The 18,871-nt window shown below is 41.6% G+C and overlaps 1 protein-coding gene across 2 annotated transcripts in view; it reads left to right on the top strand.

Moving 5' to 3' along the window:
* SEPTIN11 (septin 11) overlaps window positions 1-14,570 on the top strand; it is a 129,913-nt gene extending 115,343 nt beyond the window's left edge. The window contains exon 10 of one of the 2 annotated variants that reach the window (XM_070948712.1): window positions 13,354-14,570. In XM_070948712.1, coding sequence (XP_070804813.1) covers window positions 13,354-13,369 — 16 coding nt within the window. In that variant the 3' untranslated portion in view covers window positions 13,370-14,570. Of the gene's footprint in view, window positions 1-9,798; window positions 10,117-13,353 lie in introns of those variants that run through there. The other variant, XM_070948711.1, reaches the window with a different exon arrangement.
* The last annotated feature ends 4,301 nt before the right edge of the window (window positions 14,571-18,871 follow it).

Raw genomic sequence — 18,871 nt, 5'->3', positions numbered from 1 at the left:
AATTATGTACCGTGCCCAATTCAGAGTATAGCTAAAAATTATTTCCACCACAATCCAGTGGCTGAGTCCTCCAGTGTTATTTAATCTACTTTGCTCAAGTGCTTTTAATCCAAAATTCAATGTATTGCACAGAAATACCTATTTTGCCTGTTAACTGATTAATACTTTCTAAATTCTGCATGGATTTACATAATCTGTCATAGCTTTTGCATTCTTGCAAAATAGGGAATCCCCATCTAGGTGTGTTGATATGTCCAAAGTTACGTTCAATAAATCTAGGTGAATAACTGCATTCAATTTATGGTCATACCAGAACAGCAACTGCAAAAATAGGTTTTGCGTGGTAAGGGAGCTCAAGTTAAATTGCTCCCTGGAGCACAGTTGGGGAAAAACTTCTGTCTGAGAGTTTTTAGAGGGACGTAGAAAAGCTGCCTTAAACTGACCTACTTTGGACATCATACTGCACTTTTAAGTACAAATCATTCAAATAGTCTCAGTTGGCTGGGTCAGGATAACTCAATCAGCCATATTTTGATTTTCAAGCGGCACCAATGTCCTTTGTGCAGTCAGTTTAAAACAAAGCCAACCTCCTGATGGTTTAATGCAATGGGAAAAATCGAGCGGTTAAGTCAGACTGCAGATCCATTTGGCTGTTGTTCGGTTTTGAAGCGTCTTGTTTTCTCTGCGTTTTAACTATGCAAGTGTCATCATCAGTCAATCAAAACAACTCTGCTTTTGGACTTTCTCTTTCCTCAGAGAAAGTGCTCATCTGTAAACAGCTGGCAAATTCGGTTTGCGGTGTTGTATCCTTTGCACAAGATCTTTCCTGCAGTCAAGACGAGGAAGGAGCGATTTGTGGTTTTGCTTCCTTTTATTTTACGTTCCGTAATAATTCCTTTGCATGGGTCTCCGCCATGATGCAAGAAACAAATGTCGACTCTTTTCTTTTCTGCCCGTTGTTCCCCCTCCCTTTATTTTCCCCTCCTTTTGAGTTGCTATGATTTCTAACATTTCTATTTTCGTGTTTGTTTTTTAATTTGCAGTTCAAGCTTCACATAAAGGCTGCCAAGTCAAAGGATGTTCCTGCATTCCCCTGCTTTTGCAGTAATGTGTTTCAGCCATCTTATATTTCTATTTCTTTTAAACACAAATCCTTCTGATTAGTGTCTTAGTATTAAGGGGGCGGGTGGGTGAAGCGAGAGGCTTCTTCCTCCTCCTCCTCCCTCTCCTCCTCCTTCTTCCTTCCTTCTGTTTTCTTCTTCCTCCCCTTCCTTCCTTTCCTCCTTCTCCTCCTCCTCCTCTCTTCTTCCTCCTCCTCCTCCCTCTTCCTTTCCTCCTCCTCACCTTCTTCTCCTCCTCCCTCTTCTTCCTCTTCCTCCTTCTCCTCCCCTTCCTTCCTTTCCTCCTCTTCTTTTCCTTCTCCCTCTTCTTCCTCCTCCTCCCTCTTCCTTCCTTTCCTCCTCCTCCTCGCCTTCTTCTCCTCCTCCCTCTTCTTCCTCCTTCTCCCTCTTCCTTCCTTTCCTCCTCCTCCTCACCTTCTTCTCCTCCTCCCTCTTCTTCCTCTTCCTCCTTCTCCTCCCCTTCCTTCCTTTCCTCCTCTTCTTTTCCTTCTCCCTCTTCTTCCTCCTCCTCCCTCTTCCTTCCTTTCCTCCTCCTCCTCACCTTCTTCTCCTCCTCCCTCTTCTTCCTCCTCCTCCCTCTTCTTCCTCCTCCTCCTTCCTCTTCCTCCTTCTCCTCCCCTTTTTTCCTTCCTTTCCTCCTCTTCTTCTCCTCCTCCCTCTTCTTCCTCCTCCTCCCTCTTCTTCCTCCTCCTCCTCCAAAGACCAGCAATGGTGATCAAAAGTTCATGAATTTAGTCCCTTGGGTTCAGGGGTGTCAGCAGAGAGGGAGTCAAAAAATCAAGAGAATAGCCATAACCGTACAATCCCTGTCCTTTTTTTTTTTTTTTTTTTTACATCCATCACAATTCTCAAAAAGAGATGACAGGGCTTCAATCAACGGTTGTGATCACCATATTGATGTTGTTTGGAGAACAACAGGTAGTCCTCGACTTACGACCACAATGTATCTCAAACATTTCTGTTGCTAAGCGAGATAGTTGTTAAGTGAGTTTTGCCCCCTTTTTATAACCTTTGATGCCACAGTGGTTAAGTGAATTACTGCAGTTGATAAATTAGTAACCCAGTTGTTAAAGTGAATCTGGAATCTGGTTGTAAGTCAAAGACTAGCTGTACATCCATGGGAGACTTGCCTGTTGATCTCTGGGTCAACAGAGATCCTCTTGAATGAAACATGGTGGCTGATGAATATCTTTAATGGCAGACTTGGCTCCTTTCTGTCTTGCAACATCCTATAGAGGAGCAGGGAGGACTAAAACCAAGTCCTTGACTATCCTAATATTTTAACAGAAAGCAACACCTTTATCTGGCAGTCCCATTGAAGTCGATGGGATCGTCTTCTGAGTTCACATATGAAGGATCGCATGAGCCTTAATTTTTAATTCCCATTAAAACCACTCGTATTTTACAAATTTGATTGTGCCTTGATTTTCTTCAAGAAGGTATTCTCTTTAGGACTTTAGACATGTAATATCCTTCTGTGGCTTCAATTTGTCACACATTTTTCTCAATAAGGATCATATTTTTTAGAAACCCATCATCATAGTTCTATTTGCCTTGCCTTTTTGTACCTTTTTGTCCGTTTTTCTAAAGCTAGCAGCAATGAAAATCATTGCAGTCTTTGAGTAACTGTATGAATTATGTCCTTCCAAAAGCCTCTTAAGATATTGCAGAGATCTAGCATGGAAGGATTGCTGATTTTCTCTAGAACTCTCCAAGATAACTTCAATTACAAATACATGTTTTTTTGCCTCTCTGGAGAAAAATATGATCAGGCTAAATTCCAAGTCGCATTCTGTCATTGAGGAATTCCAAAGTCAGAGTGCAAATGCCTAGTAAGAACATCATCCTTATCTCCTACAGCGGTGTGGCCGAGAAACTTAAGCAGACCGATTCTTGGAGCGTCACTGGTGCATTCATTTTGGTTGCCATGAATCTCCTTGAGACCCAACTTTAAGGTCCCAGGCTCAGATCTTTGAATAGTGGCTCTCCATCCATGAGTCAGTGCAATCACGGAAGTCCAGAACATTGTCTCTGACTTTGTTTAGGCTTTGTACTGGAATTCTCAGCAGGAAACAAGACATATTTTGTGTACCAAAAAAAAAACAAAAACAAAACCCTGTGAAGGAACTTGTTTGTACTTCTTAACCCCATCTTATAAATCACCTGATGATTATAAGTGAGGAACAATAAGGACTTTTCAACCTTACACGAAAGCTATGCTGTTGTGTTCTGCTTTCATAAAGTCCTATTCAATCCAGTGCTTCTTCCAAGGAAGAATTATAAGATGATAGAAAAAACTAGGAACTTATTGCATGTTGTTTTCTGTTTTGCATGGCTTTCCACTGGCATAATACTTTTGAATTTCCCTGGGTGTTATTACATGGGCTTCCTGCTTCTTGATTTTTTTTTTCTTTAACCAATCAGCTAAAGGGAGGTCGTAAAACTTAACAAATGCAACCTATATCCAATGCAGAGTTGCAATGGTTTTTTTTTTTTTTTGATTGATGATTGATTCCATTTTGGTTTCTTCATCTAAGGCAGTATTTCCAACCTGAGTCATTTTAAGATGGGTGGACAACTCCCAGAATGCTGGCTGAGGTATTCTTGGGAGTTGAAGTCCACATGTTTTAAAATGGCTCAGGTTGGAAAACACTGACCTAAAGGAAGAATAGGGCATCAAGTAACTCCTTGCAAAAGACTCTGGAATTCTAGATTTTCCAAAATCAAAGGGTGTATGAAGGAATTACTTAACTGCCTATTCGGAAAAAGAGAAACATAATCCATTAGAGTTGGGATCAAACTTAATGGAATAATGGATATTAGTGCTATGCCTAGTCACCTGACTTTAATTCAATAGCACTATGTACCTGAATGTCAAAGGAAGTATTTCATACAAATTTTTTTTAAAAAAAAAATTCTTGCCAATTCTAGTAAGTATGCAGAAGCCTTTTCCAACAGCTACCCTCTAATTAAAGGAGATATCAAACTTTTTGGTACAACAACCTGCTGAAATGATAAATAACCCAATGAACAAAATAGATGATGACTTCCTTGTGGATAATATTGGTAGAAAATGCACTTTTAATACTTGCTTTTTTCTTTTTAACTCCATCCAATAAAATGGTAGAACAGCACATTATAAAACAGAACTCGTTTGCTGAATTTTTTTTAAGGTCTCAAAAGGATCAGCTTGCCTACTCTTGCATAAATCCTAAAATCTGGATTTCATCTTTGTGACGCAGTGTCTACTGTATGTGAGAATCTTGTCCATTTCAATTGTTTTGAGCCACAAAATAAATTGCCCTTCCATCCAAGCAAATGACAATACTTCACTGTTGATTGGACATAATAGTCTTTAAAGGAGTCATTCAGACTTTCTGAAAAATAAGCAGACATACAAGCATAAGAAAGATCATTTTCAAAATAATGTTCTGTGACATTTAAATGATGCAATATTACTAGGGGTTTGCGGAATCCTTACGCCACTACTAAGAAAAGGGGGCAAGTGGAAAGAAGGTTTGTAAGTTTAGTAATACTCAAAAGTTAGTAGTTTGGGAATCTTTTCTGAGATGACACCTGTCACAATCCACAGATAACATTGGTGAAATTGATGCTGGATATGAATTCCTGGAATTGTGGTCTAACTTTTCTGGTTTCCTGTAACTTCAGACAATGATGGAAATCTTGGTTTGGCAGATGGACATCTTGGCATACTGGTTAAAACTGCACTTTTCCAAGGGTCTTGAGAAAAAAAAAAAGAGCCGTGAGTACTGAGCCAGTTGAAAACCTGTGAAAATGTTCAGTGTAGACTTCGGATAGGGAAAAAAGGAAGTTATTTTGCCAGTATGATTTTTTTACTTTCATCATTGTTAAATGGCGAGTGCCAGCAAAGTTGAATGTACAAATAAAATATATCCTCTGTTTTTATGAAGTTCTGCAAAGATGAAGTGTTGAATTATTTCTGCTGGATAGATTCTTTTCCTTTCTGATATATTGTGACCTCTATTCAGCTCCTTGGCTTCTGAATTCCTTTGTGTTTTCAGCTGATGTCCTATCAACTTTGTCTCGGCATCTTCTGTTTCTTGCCTTCTTAAACCGCTTTTGGAATATATACCAATCCGCTGAGTCTTTGCTCACTTTCCGCATTCCATTGCTTCTCCTTTCCAACAGTTGAGATGGATTTCAAGGTTTTCTTGCTCTTAACTGATGCAAAAACTAACCCGTGATGAAGCTCGATCTTTCTTCAACTAAACAGGGTTTTTTGGGGGAAGGGAGGAAGAGGTAACAGGCTAAGCATGGAGTTGAGCTATCACAAAAGATAAAACAGATAGAAGGTATAGTGTGTTCCTCAAAATTGGTAACTTTAAACTGTATGGATTCCGACTCCCAGAATTCCTCAGCCAAGCTGGCTAGCTGGGGGATTCTGGAAGTTGAAGTCCATACAGCTTAAAGTGTCCGAGATTGAGGAACACCAGGCAAGAGAGTGAAGTGACTAAAAAGCTTTTACGATGAACAGTTGCAGGAACTGGGCATGGCTAGTCTAGTGAAGAGAAGGACCAGAGGAGACATGATAGCAGTCTTCCAATATTTTGGGGGATGCCACAGAGAGGAGGGGGGTCAAGCTATTTTCCAAGACACCCAAAGGTCAGACAAGGAATAATGGATGGAAACTGATCAAGGAAAGACTCAACCTGGAAATAAGGAGACATTTTCTGACAGTGAGAACAATCAACCCATGGAACAGAAGTTGCCTTCGGAAGTTGTGGGAGCTTCATCACTGGAGGCTTTCAAGAAGAGACTGGACGGCCATCTGTCAGAAATGGTGTAAGGGCTCCTGCTTGGGCGGGGGGGGAGAGGGTTGGACTAGATGACCTACAAGGTCCCTTCCAACTCTGTTAATCTGTATCTGTCTCTCTCTCTCTGCTGGTAGACCTTAACTTTTCCCAGACTTAAAAATTGGAGCCAGTTTCCTAACCATGCCCTTGTTCGACGCCTTTTGTGCAATTCTCCGGAGTTTGAGTGCTTTTGTTATGGTGTGCTTCTGCCAACCGTGTCTGTCTGTTGTCCTATTTTTCATTGGCTTCCGTGCCTGCTGAATTTGTTCTTCTCCTGCTTAGTTTTGTGGAACTTGTGTGACACCCCAGTGCACATGCACACATTGGTTGGGGGAGATGTAGACAACCGTTTGCTAAAGATGGTACTTTTCACAAGATGTGTGGGAAACTTAACGGGCTACCCAGTCTTCCATGACATCCTTTTTGTTCGTGTTCAATGAGTCAAAAATTAGCAGGAGGGTGATGACAATGGGGTCCTCATTTAGTGGGGAGATCCCCACCTGCAGAAGGGCCCTGACCCTTCCTCCAAATGAAATTGGGAAAAACAATTAGGTTAGTCCATAAACAAGCAGACCTGCCCCCCCCCACTTACTTAACTGTCATTAAGTAAGGAAATGACTGCTAAATATCAACTGTGTTAAGTGTCAGGATATTGAAGGTAGTAGCTGGAACAGCAAAGTGTACAATAGGCCAGAACACCAATAAGTTGTACAGGTCGTCCTCGACTTACGACCGCAATTGAGGCCAACATTTCTGTCGTTAAGTGAGACATGGGTGAAGTGAGTTTTGCCCCGTTTTTACGACTTCTCTTGCCACATTTGTTAAGTGCATCGCTGCAGTTGTTCAATGAATGACATGGTTGTGAAGGGAATTTGGCCTCCTCCCCACCCCAACCCACCCCCGCCATTGACTTTGCTTGTCAGAAGGTCGCAAAAGGGGATCACAGGACCTTGGGACACAAGCAACGGTCGTAACTATGAAATGAGTTGCCAAACGTTTGAATTTTGATCACGTGACCGTGGGGATGCTGGAAAGGTCGGAAGTGTGGGAAAAACGGTCGTAAGTCACATTTTTCAGTGCCGTTGTAACTTGGGACGGTCACTAAACGAACGGTTGTAAGTCGAGGACTGCCTGTAAGTTGATTAGTTAGAGAGTGCTGACTCATGCATGCGGCGATCGACGCTGTGATTGGTTGCTGTAAGCATAAAGGGGGCGTTTCCCTTTTTTCCCGCCTTTTTCTCTTCAGTGGGTTCTATATACTGTTCAGTTTTACCTCATGATGTTCCTTGCGATCCCAACTATCTTACATTGTTTCTTTCTGATTACAAAAGACTCCTGAGCAATTCCATGATATTCAGTTAGCCAGGAATCATTGCTTGTGTACTAACACAGTTGTAAAAGTTTGGCCCTTTTCACTTTTCATAGACAAGTCCTCGACTTACGGCCACAGTTTAGCCCAAAATTTCTGTTGCTAACTAAGCGAAACATTTGTTAAGTGACTTTTGCCCCATTTTACTCTCCTGTCACAGTTGTTAAGCGAATCCCTGCAATTAAGTTAGTAACATGGTCGTTAAGTGAATCTGGCTTCCCCATGTTCTTTGCTGGTCAAAAGGCAATCACATGACCCCGGGACACTGCAACTGTCATAAGTATTGAGGGCCACACAATATGGACTTGGTAATACTTGCAATATGGTTTTTGTAGTACTGTTACACTGGGCAGCTGACTTGGGTTTTCTGGTATTTTAAAGCTTACGGCAAATCATTAGCTGTCCATTTTGAAAAATGGCAAATTTAAAACACAAGAAAGCCCATGTTAGTTGGCCAGTGTAACAGTACTACGAAAACCATATTGCAAGTGTTACAAAGTCCATATTGTGTGGCCCTCCATATGCCAAGGGTCCGAATTTTGATCACGTGATAATGGAGATGCTTGCAACGGTCGTTTAGTGTGGGAAAACGGTGCATAAGTCACTTCTTTTCAGTGCCGTTGGTCACTAAATGAACTCTTGTTAAATCGAGGACTACCTGTATTATGGAAGGCCCTGGTCAGAGATTTCCCCATGCTAGTAATACAGTTTGTTCAGTGAACAAATCTGGGTTTGTTTGTTTTTAAAAAAAAAACTTTGTCAGCTTTCAGGGTCCATCATTTTTTGCACAATTGATGTTGCAAATCATTTGGACTAACATTGGTAGGAGAGTTGCTGTGATACTTTTAATGTCTCTGTTAAAGCTAAAAGAAAAGTTCCTGATGGACAGTCGTGCATTTAGGCTTCCTCTGCTTTCATAGGGCATTCACAGACACACTCAGCTTTTGTGTGGCTCCTGTAAAGCTAATCACAACCCAGCCTTGTTTGCTGTCTCATTGGCCCTTAATAAAAAAGTAACCTTCTTCAGCATTATCAAATCATCTGAAGCAGGTTTTCCAACCTAGGCACTTTGAAGAAATGTGGACTTTCAATTCCCAACATGGCTGGCTGGGGAATTCTGGGAGTTGAAATCCATATGTCTTCGAGGTATCAAGGTTGGAAAACCCTGAATCTAAGGGATTCATTTATTTGCAAATCTTTGCCCAGTGAGTTTTGTTTTTGATTGAACTAGACAGGGTGGTAGCCAAATATGGTGAAAAAGAACTGAGAAAAAAAGAACTCAGTGAGTTTACTGAAGAAAATAATCCCCCTCTGTTGCCATATTAGAAAGAAACTTGGCATCATAAAAAGCCTACCATTTTCTGCTCCTAGTGCCCTAGATACTTAGGATTCAATTCCCTTTTATTTCAGATAAAAGGTAAATGTTCCCCTCGCACATATGTGCTAGTCGTTCCCGACTTTAGGGGGCGGTACTCATCTCTGTTTCAAAGCCGAAGAGCCAACGCTATCCGAAGACATCTCTGTGATCATGTGGCCAGCATGACTAAACACCAAAGGCGCACGGAATGCTGTTACCTTCCCACCAAAGGTGGTCCCTATTTTTCTATTTGCATTTTTTACGTGCTTTTGAACTGCTAGATTGGCAGAAGCTGGGACAAGTAATGGGAGCTCACCCCGTTACGCGGCACTAGGGATTTGAACCGCTGAACTGTTGACCTTTTGATCAACAAGCTCAGTGTCTCATCTACCGCGTCCCAGTTATTCCAGATAGCCTTAGACTGTGACAAAGAACTTCAAAGTGCAAAATATCTAGAAGACACCAGGTTGTAACCTGGGTGTAATCACTACAATTCCCATTCAGCTCTGCTTGCCATATTCACCCCATGAATTTTAGTTAATTTCCCTCCAATATTTTTTTCTCCTTCTAGGGCCCATCAAGACACAGTGCAAATAAAATCTGTTAGAAAAGTTAAAAGTCTTTTCTCCCCATTTATCTTGTAATTGCACCAGCCCGTAGGGTGTAAATGTCCTCCAGGAAAATTGGCGGAAGTAAATAGGATGCAAATGTCTATGTACACTGGATCTGCAGCCCTCATTCCAGACCCAGTAAATCAGGGGTTCCTAAACCTTGGTCCGCAACTTGGTACCAGGCCACGGCCCGTTGGGAACCAGGCCGCACAAAGAGCAGGTGAACGCACAAAGCTCAAATTGTGTAAGCGGCAGACGCATGCATGAAACCATCGCCTCTCCCCTACCTGTCAGTCTGCAGAGCCAGAAAGGTTGGGGACCACTGCAGTAAATGATAGAAAATGGGGAGGCTGTTTTTCTTATTTTTAACTCTGCAGATTAGGGAACTAAATAACAACGAAACGAGAATCTTGTCCTGTTTTATGGCACTCTCTGAGCTATGTGTAGTTCGTTGACTCCTGCACTTGCTTTTCCTTTCTGCATCTATCTATGCCTTTCTTCACAGTAACCCTTGGCTGTGCACAGAATAATGTCTCTCCTCACCACTTTTGGGATGTGCTTTCACTCTGCATGTAAGTACAGCTTGAGAAGAAAAAGTTTGTCTGTTTTTGGAGGGAGCTTACAGGCATAATGAGTATGGTTCAGAATAAGTCTCTGCTTCTCTTGGCCAGGTTAAACAAGCATTTCTAATTGGAACATACGGTAAACATACTGATTCCACCTTCAGGAGCTGATGAGTTTTCAGCCCCTTTGAGACCAGAGGCACAGAAAAGTCCCATAGATTTCAGTGGGAAATAAAAAAAATAACAAACCAAATTCATACAGTAGCAAATAGATCTGATCTACTTCATTCCCCATTACCTATGCTTACCCTGGTAGTTTCCCCACACCATAAACTTTCTAATTTTGAAATAAATTCAGTAAATTCCAGTTATTGCCTGAATTTCAGTTGCTTCAGTGAGAAATCCCATCTAGAGCCATTGCAACTTCATTCTTTCGTGGTTTAACCTAAAGTATTTTGCATTATAGTGGGAAATCCCTTAAAGGAATTAGCGTTGACCTGTTAATTCAGTTTCCAGATAGGTTTCAGTAAACAACCCTTGAAACACAATCGGGGGTGAAATCCAGCAGCTTCTGACAGGTTCTGGAGAACCAGTAGCAGAAATTTTGAGCAGTTCGGAGAACTGGTAGCGGAAATTTTGAATAGTTTGAAGAACCGGCAAATACCACCTCTGGCTGGCCCCAGACGGGGGTGGGAATGAAGATTTTGCAATATCCTTCCCCCAGGAGTGGGGAAAGAATGGGGATTTTGCAGTATCCTTCCCCTGGAGTGGGGAGGGAATGGAGATTTTGCAATATCCTTCCCCTGCCACGCCCACTAAACTACGCCCACCAGGCCACACCACACCCACCAAGCCACGCCCACAGAACCGGTAGTAAAAAAAATTGGATTTCACCACTGAACACAACGCTACATATTTTAATATTAGGTTGTTGGATACTGACAGAATTAGGGGAGGGGTGTATTAATATGTGTACGTGTAAACAAAAAAAGATTCAGACATTCACCCAACTATTTTAAGGGTTAATCTCATATTAGTATTTCAAGTACCAGAATATAGAAATCAAATTTTAAAATAGCATGGCTGGCTCAGGAATTCTGGAAGTTGAAGTCCACTAGTCATAAAAGGACCATCATTCACCATCCCTGATCTAAAACTACCTTAGCATTTCGCTCACATAGGCTTTGCTTATTTAGTCCTATGTCTAATTTCTTCTCTCCTCCTAAAAGCCCCTGAAATGCTATTTACATTTCAGTCCCATGGATTCTAAACTATGGAACAGTGATCTCCAGATATGGATGTCCCCAAAAAGGACAATTACCAGGACAGAAAATAAACCAAGAGTAATTAGGTAGGTAGGAGATAAAAGTGTCTTCAAAATATTGAAGTTGAAATAATACAAAATTGGGTTTACCTAGGATATGATCTTCACAGTGAACAACTGAACAAGAAATACTAATTGTAGGCTACTAGGCATTACCACTTTAGTAGGATCCTTGATCAAATGGCATCAAAATTGATCCTGATTGATGAATTCATAAGCAAATAGACAAATCAGACATGGTGCCCATAGGCACAACTTCAAGGAGGGGAAAAAAGATGAGTGTTGAGATGATGGAACATCTCCCTGAAATTCCCCAGCTTCAAGGATTATTTGAATGAAGTGGGCACAACACATTCAAAAATAGGATTCCTCAACTTAAGTACCATCCAGATACATCATCTTCAAATCCCCAGAATTCTTTGAGGTAGACAGGCTTGAATAGGGAATTCTGGGATTTGAAGCTTCAACATGGACCAGATGGCTTCAGTGGGGCTGAAAATCTTAGATCCAAGACCTTTCTCCCAGCTGGTTAGAGATCTGCTAGTAAATACTACATTTTGCAAACATTGGTGTACTTGTGAGCTTGTGTTGTTTCTGAACATGTGAATTGTATGTGTGACTTACCATTCTTTGGAGTTGTATTGTTTTTACTAGAACTTTGCCTCAAAAAATGGAATCAAAATCGCAGCTATATTTACAGTCTGTCTATAACTGTCTAGCTTGAGCCTGGCAGTGTATTTTTAAAATTTATATGAAGGTTTATGTTTTACCTCTCTCTCTCCCAGCTTATTGAAAAATAAAACTGTGAACAACAGTAGGAATATATTGTTTGTATACTTCTATTTTTGTGGGGTGTTCTTTTTAAGTTTACACAAGAGCCTTAAAACTTTTTAGGTCTACCTTGTTTATTAACTTTCTAAATATCCTGTTTTTACCAGAATGAACTTGTAACCAATTTACCATGGCTAATGTATGTTATGTATCTGTCCATTAGACTTTTGTTATCAAAGTCAAAAAAGTCTTCATTTTTTTCAAAATACACTAATGCTGGGAATTTTCTGCATTTGAAGAAGCTGGGGCTTTTTGTATATGTTCTTAAGTGTCCACTTCCCAAGAGCCTGAACACCTAAAGTGGGAAGGAGAAAATACATTTAAAGAGAGGGGAAAAAACCCCAGCCAAGTAATTAATACTGCTTTGTGTGTATGTGCCTTTTTTAAACAAAGGATGTTTTGATTTTTGATTTATTATTCAGTATTTGTATGGGTTGGGAATGGGGAGGGAACCTGACAACAAAATAATTGATGGATTTTTACATTTATTTTTCCCATATTTCTTTGAAAACACACCCATTTTTGTTTCACTCTGTTTTTCTGATAGTTTACAGATTTCACATATCATCTTGTGCTCCTTTGTTCAAGTAAAAACATTCTGGCAAGGTTCAAACATTCTGTTTCATGTGTTTTCATGTGCTGGGCATGTATATTCAGGTCTAGTTTTGACCCTATGAATTTCCTCGCCTCAAGAGCCAAGACATTTTGGACAGCACGAAAGGGCTGTCGAAATAGTGGCAGCCCAGTTTGTCACCTGATTGTAGGAATAACCATTTATTTCCCCTGTCCTGTGTGGGAAACCATATCAAATACAGAACAGAAATAAAATATCCTGAAAGAAAATTATCAGTTTGCTGGCTTTAGTTTCTTTGGGGGATGAAAGTTTCAATACTAGTAGACCATTTGGTCGAGTGGTTAAGGCACCCAGCTAGAGAACTGGAGATAGTGAATTCTAGTCCTGCCTTGGGCATGGAAGGCAGCTGGTTGATTTTGGGCCAGTCACCAGGAGATAGTGAGTTCTAGTCCCACCTTAGGCATGGAGGCCAGTTATTCTCTCAACCCAATTCATCTCACGAGGTTCTGGGAATAGGAGAAGGAAGGTGTGCTATATGATTGTCACCTTCTGTTATTTCTAAAAACAATAAAGGTGCAATACAATTTTTTTATTTAAAAAAGTATGCAGATCCCAGTAGCTAGACTTGACTATATCATCCCATTTTTCATGTCTACATTCACACCTTTACTTTGGAAAACAAACAATAGCTTGTTTATTTTTCTGTTGTGTTATTTTCCCTTTCTTTGTATTCTGAACCTTTTTCCTTTTCTTCTCTTTTTTCTGTAGCTTCTTCTTTATGTAGCTGTCAGTCACCTTGCCAAGTTCCACTTCCCTTCTAATGGACTATAGCGCATTAGAAGAACCATCAGGGTTTCTCTCACAAACCCTCCCCCAATTGGGAGACAAGTTACCTCATTTTCTTCCACCTCCTCCGCCTTTGTGGTCTTTGAAAAATTAACTTGTTGGGCTCTTTGCATTCACGTCTTTGACAACTCTCAGTCCACATTCAGACTTTTCACTTTTCTGCCCAGATTGGTAGGCAGAAAGGTGTCAGAGAACCTGGGCGCCATCATAGTTTGTTGCACTGAGGAACTTTCTAGGTTCTCCTTTGGGGTGATGCAAGGAGAAAGGACTCCTGAAGTGGATCTGCGGATGTGTGTGTGTGCGTGTGTGTGTCTATGCATGTCAGAGGGTTGGGTGTATTTATATGCAAACTCCAGATACTTGCTGAAGTATCTTGCTGAAGTGTTAGACCAAATCTAGCACTCAGTCTTAATTCTTTCTGAGAGGGACTATATCCTAGTCACTTTGAAAGCCATATGAATTCGCACAAGTTCCTAAAGTTTGTCTTCACAACACTCCTTAACCCGAGCCTACGGAGACTCAGACTTCAAACTTAAGGATGGAGCCACCATTTTGGATGACACTCTATTTTTAATCCAGTTTAAATCAGCCTGACCACTATAGCTTTAGGAAATTCCTATGAACATGACTAGTCTCTTTGCTGTCTGGTCAACACTTCATGTACAGGTAGTCCTCAACGTACGACCACAACGGAGCCCCAAATTTCCATTGTTAAGCAAGACAGTTGTTAAATGAGTCACACCTCATTTTATGATATTTCTGTCACAGCTGTTAAGCGTATCACTGCAGTTAAGCAAATATGGATTCCCTCGTGGGCTTTGCTTGTCGGAAACCTGGCTGAGAAGGTTACAAATGGTGATCGCATAATCCCAGAACAGTCATAAATACATGCCAGTTGCCAAGTTGTCCAAATTTTGATCACGTGACCATGGGGATGTTGCAAGGATCGTATAAAAACTGGTCACAAATCACTTTCCTCAGTGGTGTTGTAATCTTGAACAGTCACTAAAGGAATGGTTATCAGCTCAGGTCTACCTGTATTGCATATTAGGAAATCATTGTTTACCTTTGGTACTCGAGGAATTGTTGACGATTCTGACTTTTGCATCTCTACGGGGATTTGTTCTGTTCCGCTTTAAAAGTTCATCCCTGTCAATTTAAAACACAGTAAACATGTCCTGAAAACAAGTTCAGAACTGTGTGTGGAACAGAGAATATCCTCTAAGGAGTTCAACCTGATTAATGATTGTTTCACTCACCATACCTCTGTTTTCTGGATCAATAAGCAAGGAATTTGGTAGTTGAAACACTCCACAATTTTCATCCCTAAGGCCTAAAGTGCCCTAGAGTCCATTCTTTTTGTTATTACTTATATTTTTCAAGCCAAACTCTAACCAAGCAGTTCCAATTAAGTCAAAAATTAAAAACTAGTTGCAATAAAATGCAGTGAAAAATCAAAGCAATGAAATAACACTCAAAGATGCTGTGTCAACATTAAGCAGACTTGTCCAAGATTGGGTGAATTCTCCAGTTCTGTGTGGATTACACAAATAGTTTGAGTCAGAAGCAACATATGGGTTGTGGAGTGTCCAGTCACACAACAGGCTGACTTACTGTGAGAACGATGAAACCTGAAAATACATGTGACGGGGTAGGAATTCTCGGCCAAAACTATAAATGGATTATCTCCCACTTTTTTTTCAGTCTTAAAACCTGGATTGTAAATCTGTTCACTTTATATCCTGGTATGTAAATTACATTTCTTGTACGAGGTATGTCAACCCTGGCTCAGCTGTACTAGTGGGATCCCTGAAGAGTGAATCTCTGTGGGCACAGTACGATTCATTTTCAGAATTGTTCTAGTAGTGTTTATTCCACTTATTTATTTTTCAGGCGTGCAGAATCCTGCACAAAACCCAGACTGATTCTGAGCAGCAGGAAAATGTAGTCCTGTAAATCGGGTATAGAAATCAAAATATAAACCATGGAAGATACAAAATTCAATAAACAAAACCACAAATACACAGTATAAGATGCAGTCCAGGAATAAACCATACAGTATGTACACAAAGGCACTCTGCTACACACTCGCACAATTCCGGCAGATGACTCACTTCTGATCTAGCTTGATTCCAATTCTGATTCTGAATCCCCCGAGCATCGAGATCAGGAAAATAATGCATGCACAAGTTGAAGATGCCAAAGAGGGTCCTGGAGAATGTAGAAGAAGCCGGGAAGGCAAGGTTTTGGGCCCATGTTCGGTGCCAGATTTGGGGTCGGCGGGGAAGCTTTAACTATTGGAGAAGAATTGAATTTTCTGCATTGCTTGCTGGGTCTAGAATTATGGCTGCAATCATCTTGGAAAAAGAAGGTACAATTCTTACTGGAACCTTGAAAAGAAGAAATGTGATGCAACAGGATTTCCACTTGTCTTGGAGTGAAGTGAGAGAAAGCAGTGGGCACGCCATGGATTGTGAAATGTCTCTTTATGGTGTTCTAATGCTTTGAAGCTAAAAGCTCCATAGCTTTTAGTTCTTTGTTCAATTGATTAAACAGGCCTAACGACTCTTTAAAATGTTTTATAGTTTGCCCCTACTTATCTGGAAAGTACTAGATAATCTTATTTTTAATATAAATTATTACCATTTCAGGGAGTAAAAAGTTTTATCGACTTAGCTGTTGCTGTTACCAGGATGAATGTGGAGCAGTGATGTGTTAATGTTGTTTTATGGCTCTTGTTTATTGTGATCGCCGTTTCTAAATCCTTTTGATTTGTCTCTGAAAAGATGTGCATTTTTGCCATACGGCGATGTTCACCTAATGTCTTATTGCCTTGATATGAAATACACGTTTCCGACGTTTAAAAAGACGTTTTTGCAACAGTGAAAGTCCAGAGCTTATTCCTACGGTGTATTTTTATGCATAATCAAAGCGCATTGACGATGTCTCCTCGAACGGTGATGAAATGTTTGCAACCAAATTGCTCAGACCAACAGCCCAATTAAATTTCATGTTGTTGGATAAGGCCCATTGTTCAAGTCTGTCAAGATCCTTTTTGGATCCTGAGCTTCCTACCACTCAGAATCACAATATGTCCATCTTGATTCCCATAGCTGGACACTCTCCAGCTTTTTTTTATATAGCTAAAGATTCCCCTTGCACATATGTGCTAGTCGTTCCTGACTCTAGGGGGCAGTGCTGTCCGAAGACGTCTCCGTGGTCATGTGGCTAGCATGACAGCGCACGGAACGCTGTTTCCTTCCCACCAAAGGTGGTCCCTATTTTTCTACTTGCATTTTTTAATGTGCTTTTGAACCACTAGGTTGGCAGAAGCTAGGACAAGTAATGGGAGCTCACCCCGTTACGTGGCACTAGGGATTCGAACTGCTGAACTGCTGACCTTTCGATTGACAAGCTCATTTTTATATATACTAAATCCATTTAGCCAGCATGACTTGACACTGGGAATCGTGGTGCGAAATCATAAAAGACTCTGAAAGCTGTGTGTGGCGGCTGATTTTTTTTCTGCTCAGAGTAGCTACGCTGCAATACTGCCTCAAGCGTGGTGGTAGGCATAGGTCACTAACGAAATGTGTGTAAGTTGAGACTTGTGTACTATGGACACAAGTCAAGAAATTCTGTACTGGGCCAAGGGATGAATTCCATGAGCTTCTCCCGATTGCTGACTTGGGCTTTTAAGTCCCTACTTGGCACCTTAAAAATGTGGTACCGCTTCGCGATTTCCCATCGAGAGCTGCGTAATATGCAGGCCCAAGTATGCGGAGCAGTGAAGCCGATTCTTCAGTTTCAAGGCAGGCCGTTCATTCTACGACCTTCTTTTGTTTCAAAGTTCTCTCTCTCTCCTGGCCGGAGAGATCCAGTTCCAGGCACAGCTGCTTCCCTAGTTGCTTTGCTTAAATAGCCAAGGCGGGGATCAACTAAGCTACCCTTTGTATTTATTCTTGAGACGCTCACAGCGGGTGGGGGGGGGCTTAGCTGTCATTCTGTTGTAGCCCAGATGAATCAACATCCATGCAAGTGCTTGGTCTGCAGAATCACAGTCTGGATGAAGTACAGAGGGGATGAAGAGCAGGATGACAGGAGCTGCTGTGATCTATTGTCTTCTAAAGCTTGCAGTCAGAAGAAGACTGTTCTGCTTTCGGATTGCGAAAATTGTAATTTTCACAATCCTTATATAATTTTAATTTTCACAATCCCTGGCCAAGCAGAATGGCCATATTGTATATAATATGCATAAATACAAGTATAAATATATAAACCACGCCTGTAATTTTATCAATTCGTGGAGTTGCCTTTGTCTAAATTGTAGGCAAACAGCCACAATGGATTTGAATGGGGAACCCCAAATGAAAAAGTCCCAGTTCAAGCAAGGGACTTTGGGCTACTCATTTGACTTGGCCCAAACGAACGTGGTAGAGCAACAAGTGAGGATTTGTTGATATACAGGTAATCCTCAATTTACAACCACAACTGAGCTCAAAATATATGTTAAATGAATTTGTCCGGTAGGCCCGTTATTTACCCTCCCCAGGTTCCAGAGCCTTTCTTGGAGCCTGGGAAGGGTGAAAATGGCCTCCCCCCCCCCCCCCGGGGGAGGCTGGAAACAGCCCGTTTCCAGACTTCCGGTGGACCCAGGCAGCCTGAAAATGAGCTGGCTGGCGCACGCATGCGCGCGGGAGATAAGCTAGGGCAACGCCATAGGTTCGTCATCACGGTCTTAGAGAAAGAGGAAAAGTTGTATTTTAAACCCCTTAATATGAGTAAGCCAGGGGCAGGGGTGAGCTGCTGGGGGTTCGGGAGAACCTCTAGCTAAGATTCTGTGCAGTTCAGAGAACCCCCAAATCCCATTCCTGGTTGGCCCTGCCGCCCCTTCCCATCCTCGGAGTCCCCATGCGGCCCGTTTTGGATGCAGGTAAGTGCAGTGTGCAGTGTGTGCGCGGAGTCTCGGGGAGGGCAGAAAACGGGCCTACTGGAAGTTTGGGAAGGCCAGAAACGGACCCGTTTCAGCCTCCAGAGGGCCTCCGGAGCCTGGGGAAGGCAAAAATGCCCCTGCCATGGTGCAGGAGGCCGACTAGGCCACATTCACCCAGCAACCGGGCAGAGAACCCCTTGCTAAAATTTTTGAAGCCCACCCCTGGCCAGGGATCTACAAATTTGGCAACTGTAAGACTTGTGCACTTCAGCTCCTAGAATCCCCCAGCCAGTATGTCTGGCTGAGGAATTTGTTGAGTTGGAAGTCCAGAAGTCTTAAAAGTTTGGAGAGCCCTGAAGTAAGTAATGGAAAAAGCTGCCTTAACAGTTGACCAAAGGGGAGCAGAGAAGAGAAACGGCTATAAGGCTGAGCTACTCATTTATTCCAGCCAGACTTTTTTCTTTTTCTTTTCGTTCCCCCTTCGAAAGAAATCCAAGACTCAGAAAC

This window comes from Pituophis catenifer, unplaced genomic scaffold, assembly GCF_029215685.1.
Source record: "Pituophis catenifer annectens isolate HBS135680 unplaced genomic scaffold, rPitCat1.0.hap2 SCAF_8, whole genome shotgun sequence".
Classification (NCBI taxonomy): domain Eukaryota; kingdom Metazoa; phylum Chordata; class Lepidosauria; order Squamata; family Colubridae; genus Pituophis; species Pituophis catenifer.
Note: the sequence above shows the minus strand (reverse complement) of the source record. Positions and strands in the feature narration are given on the sequence as shown.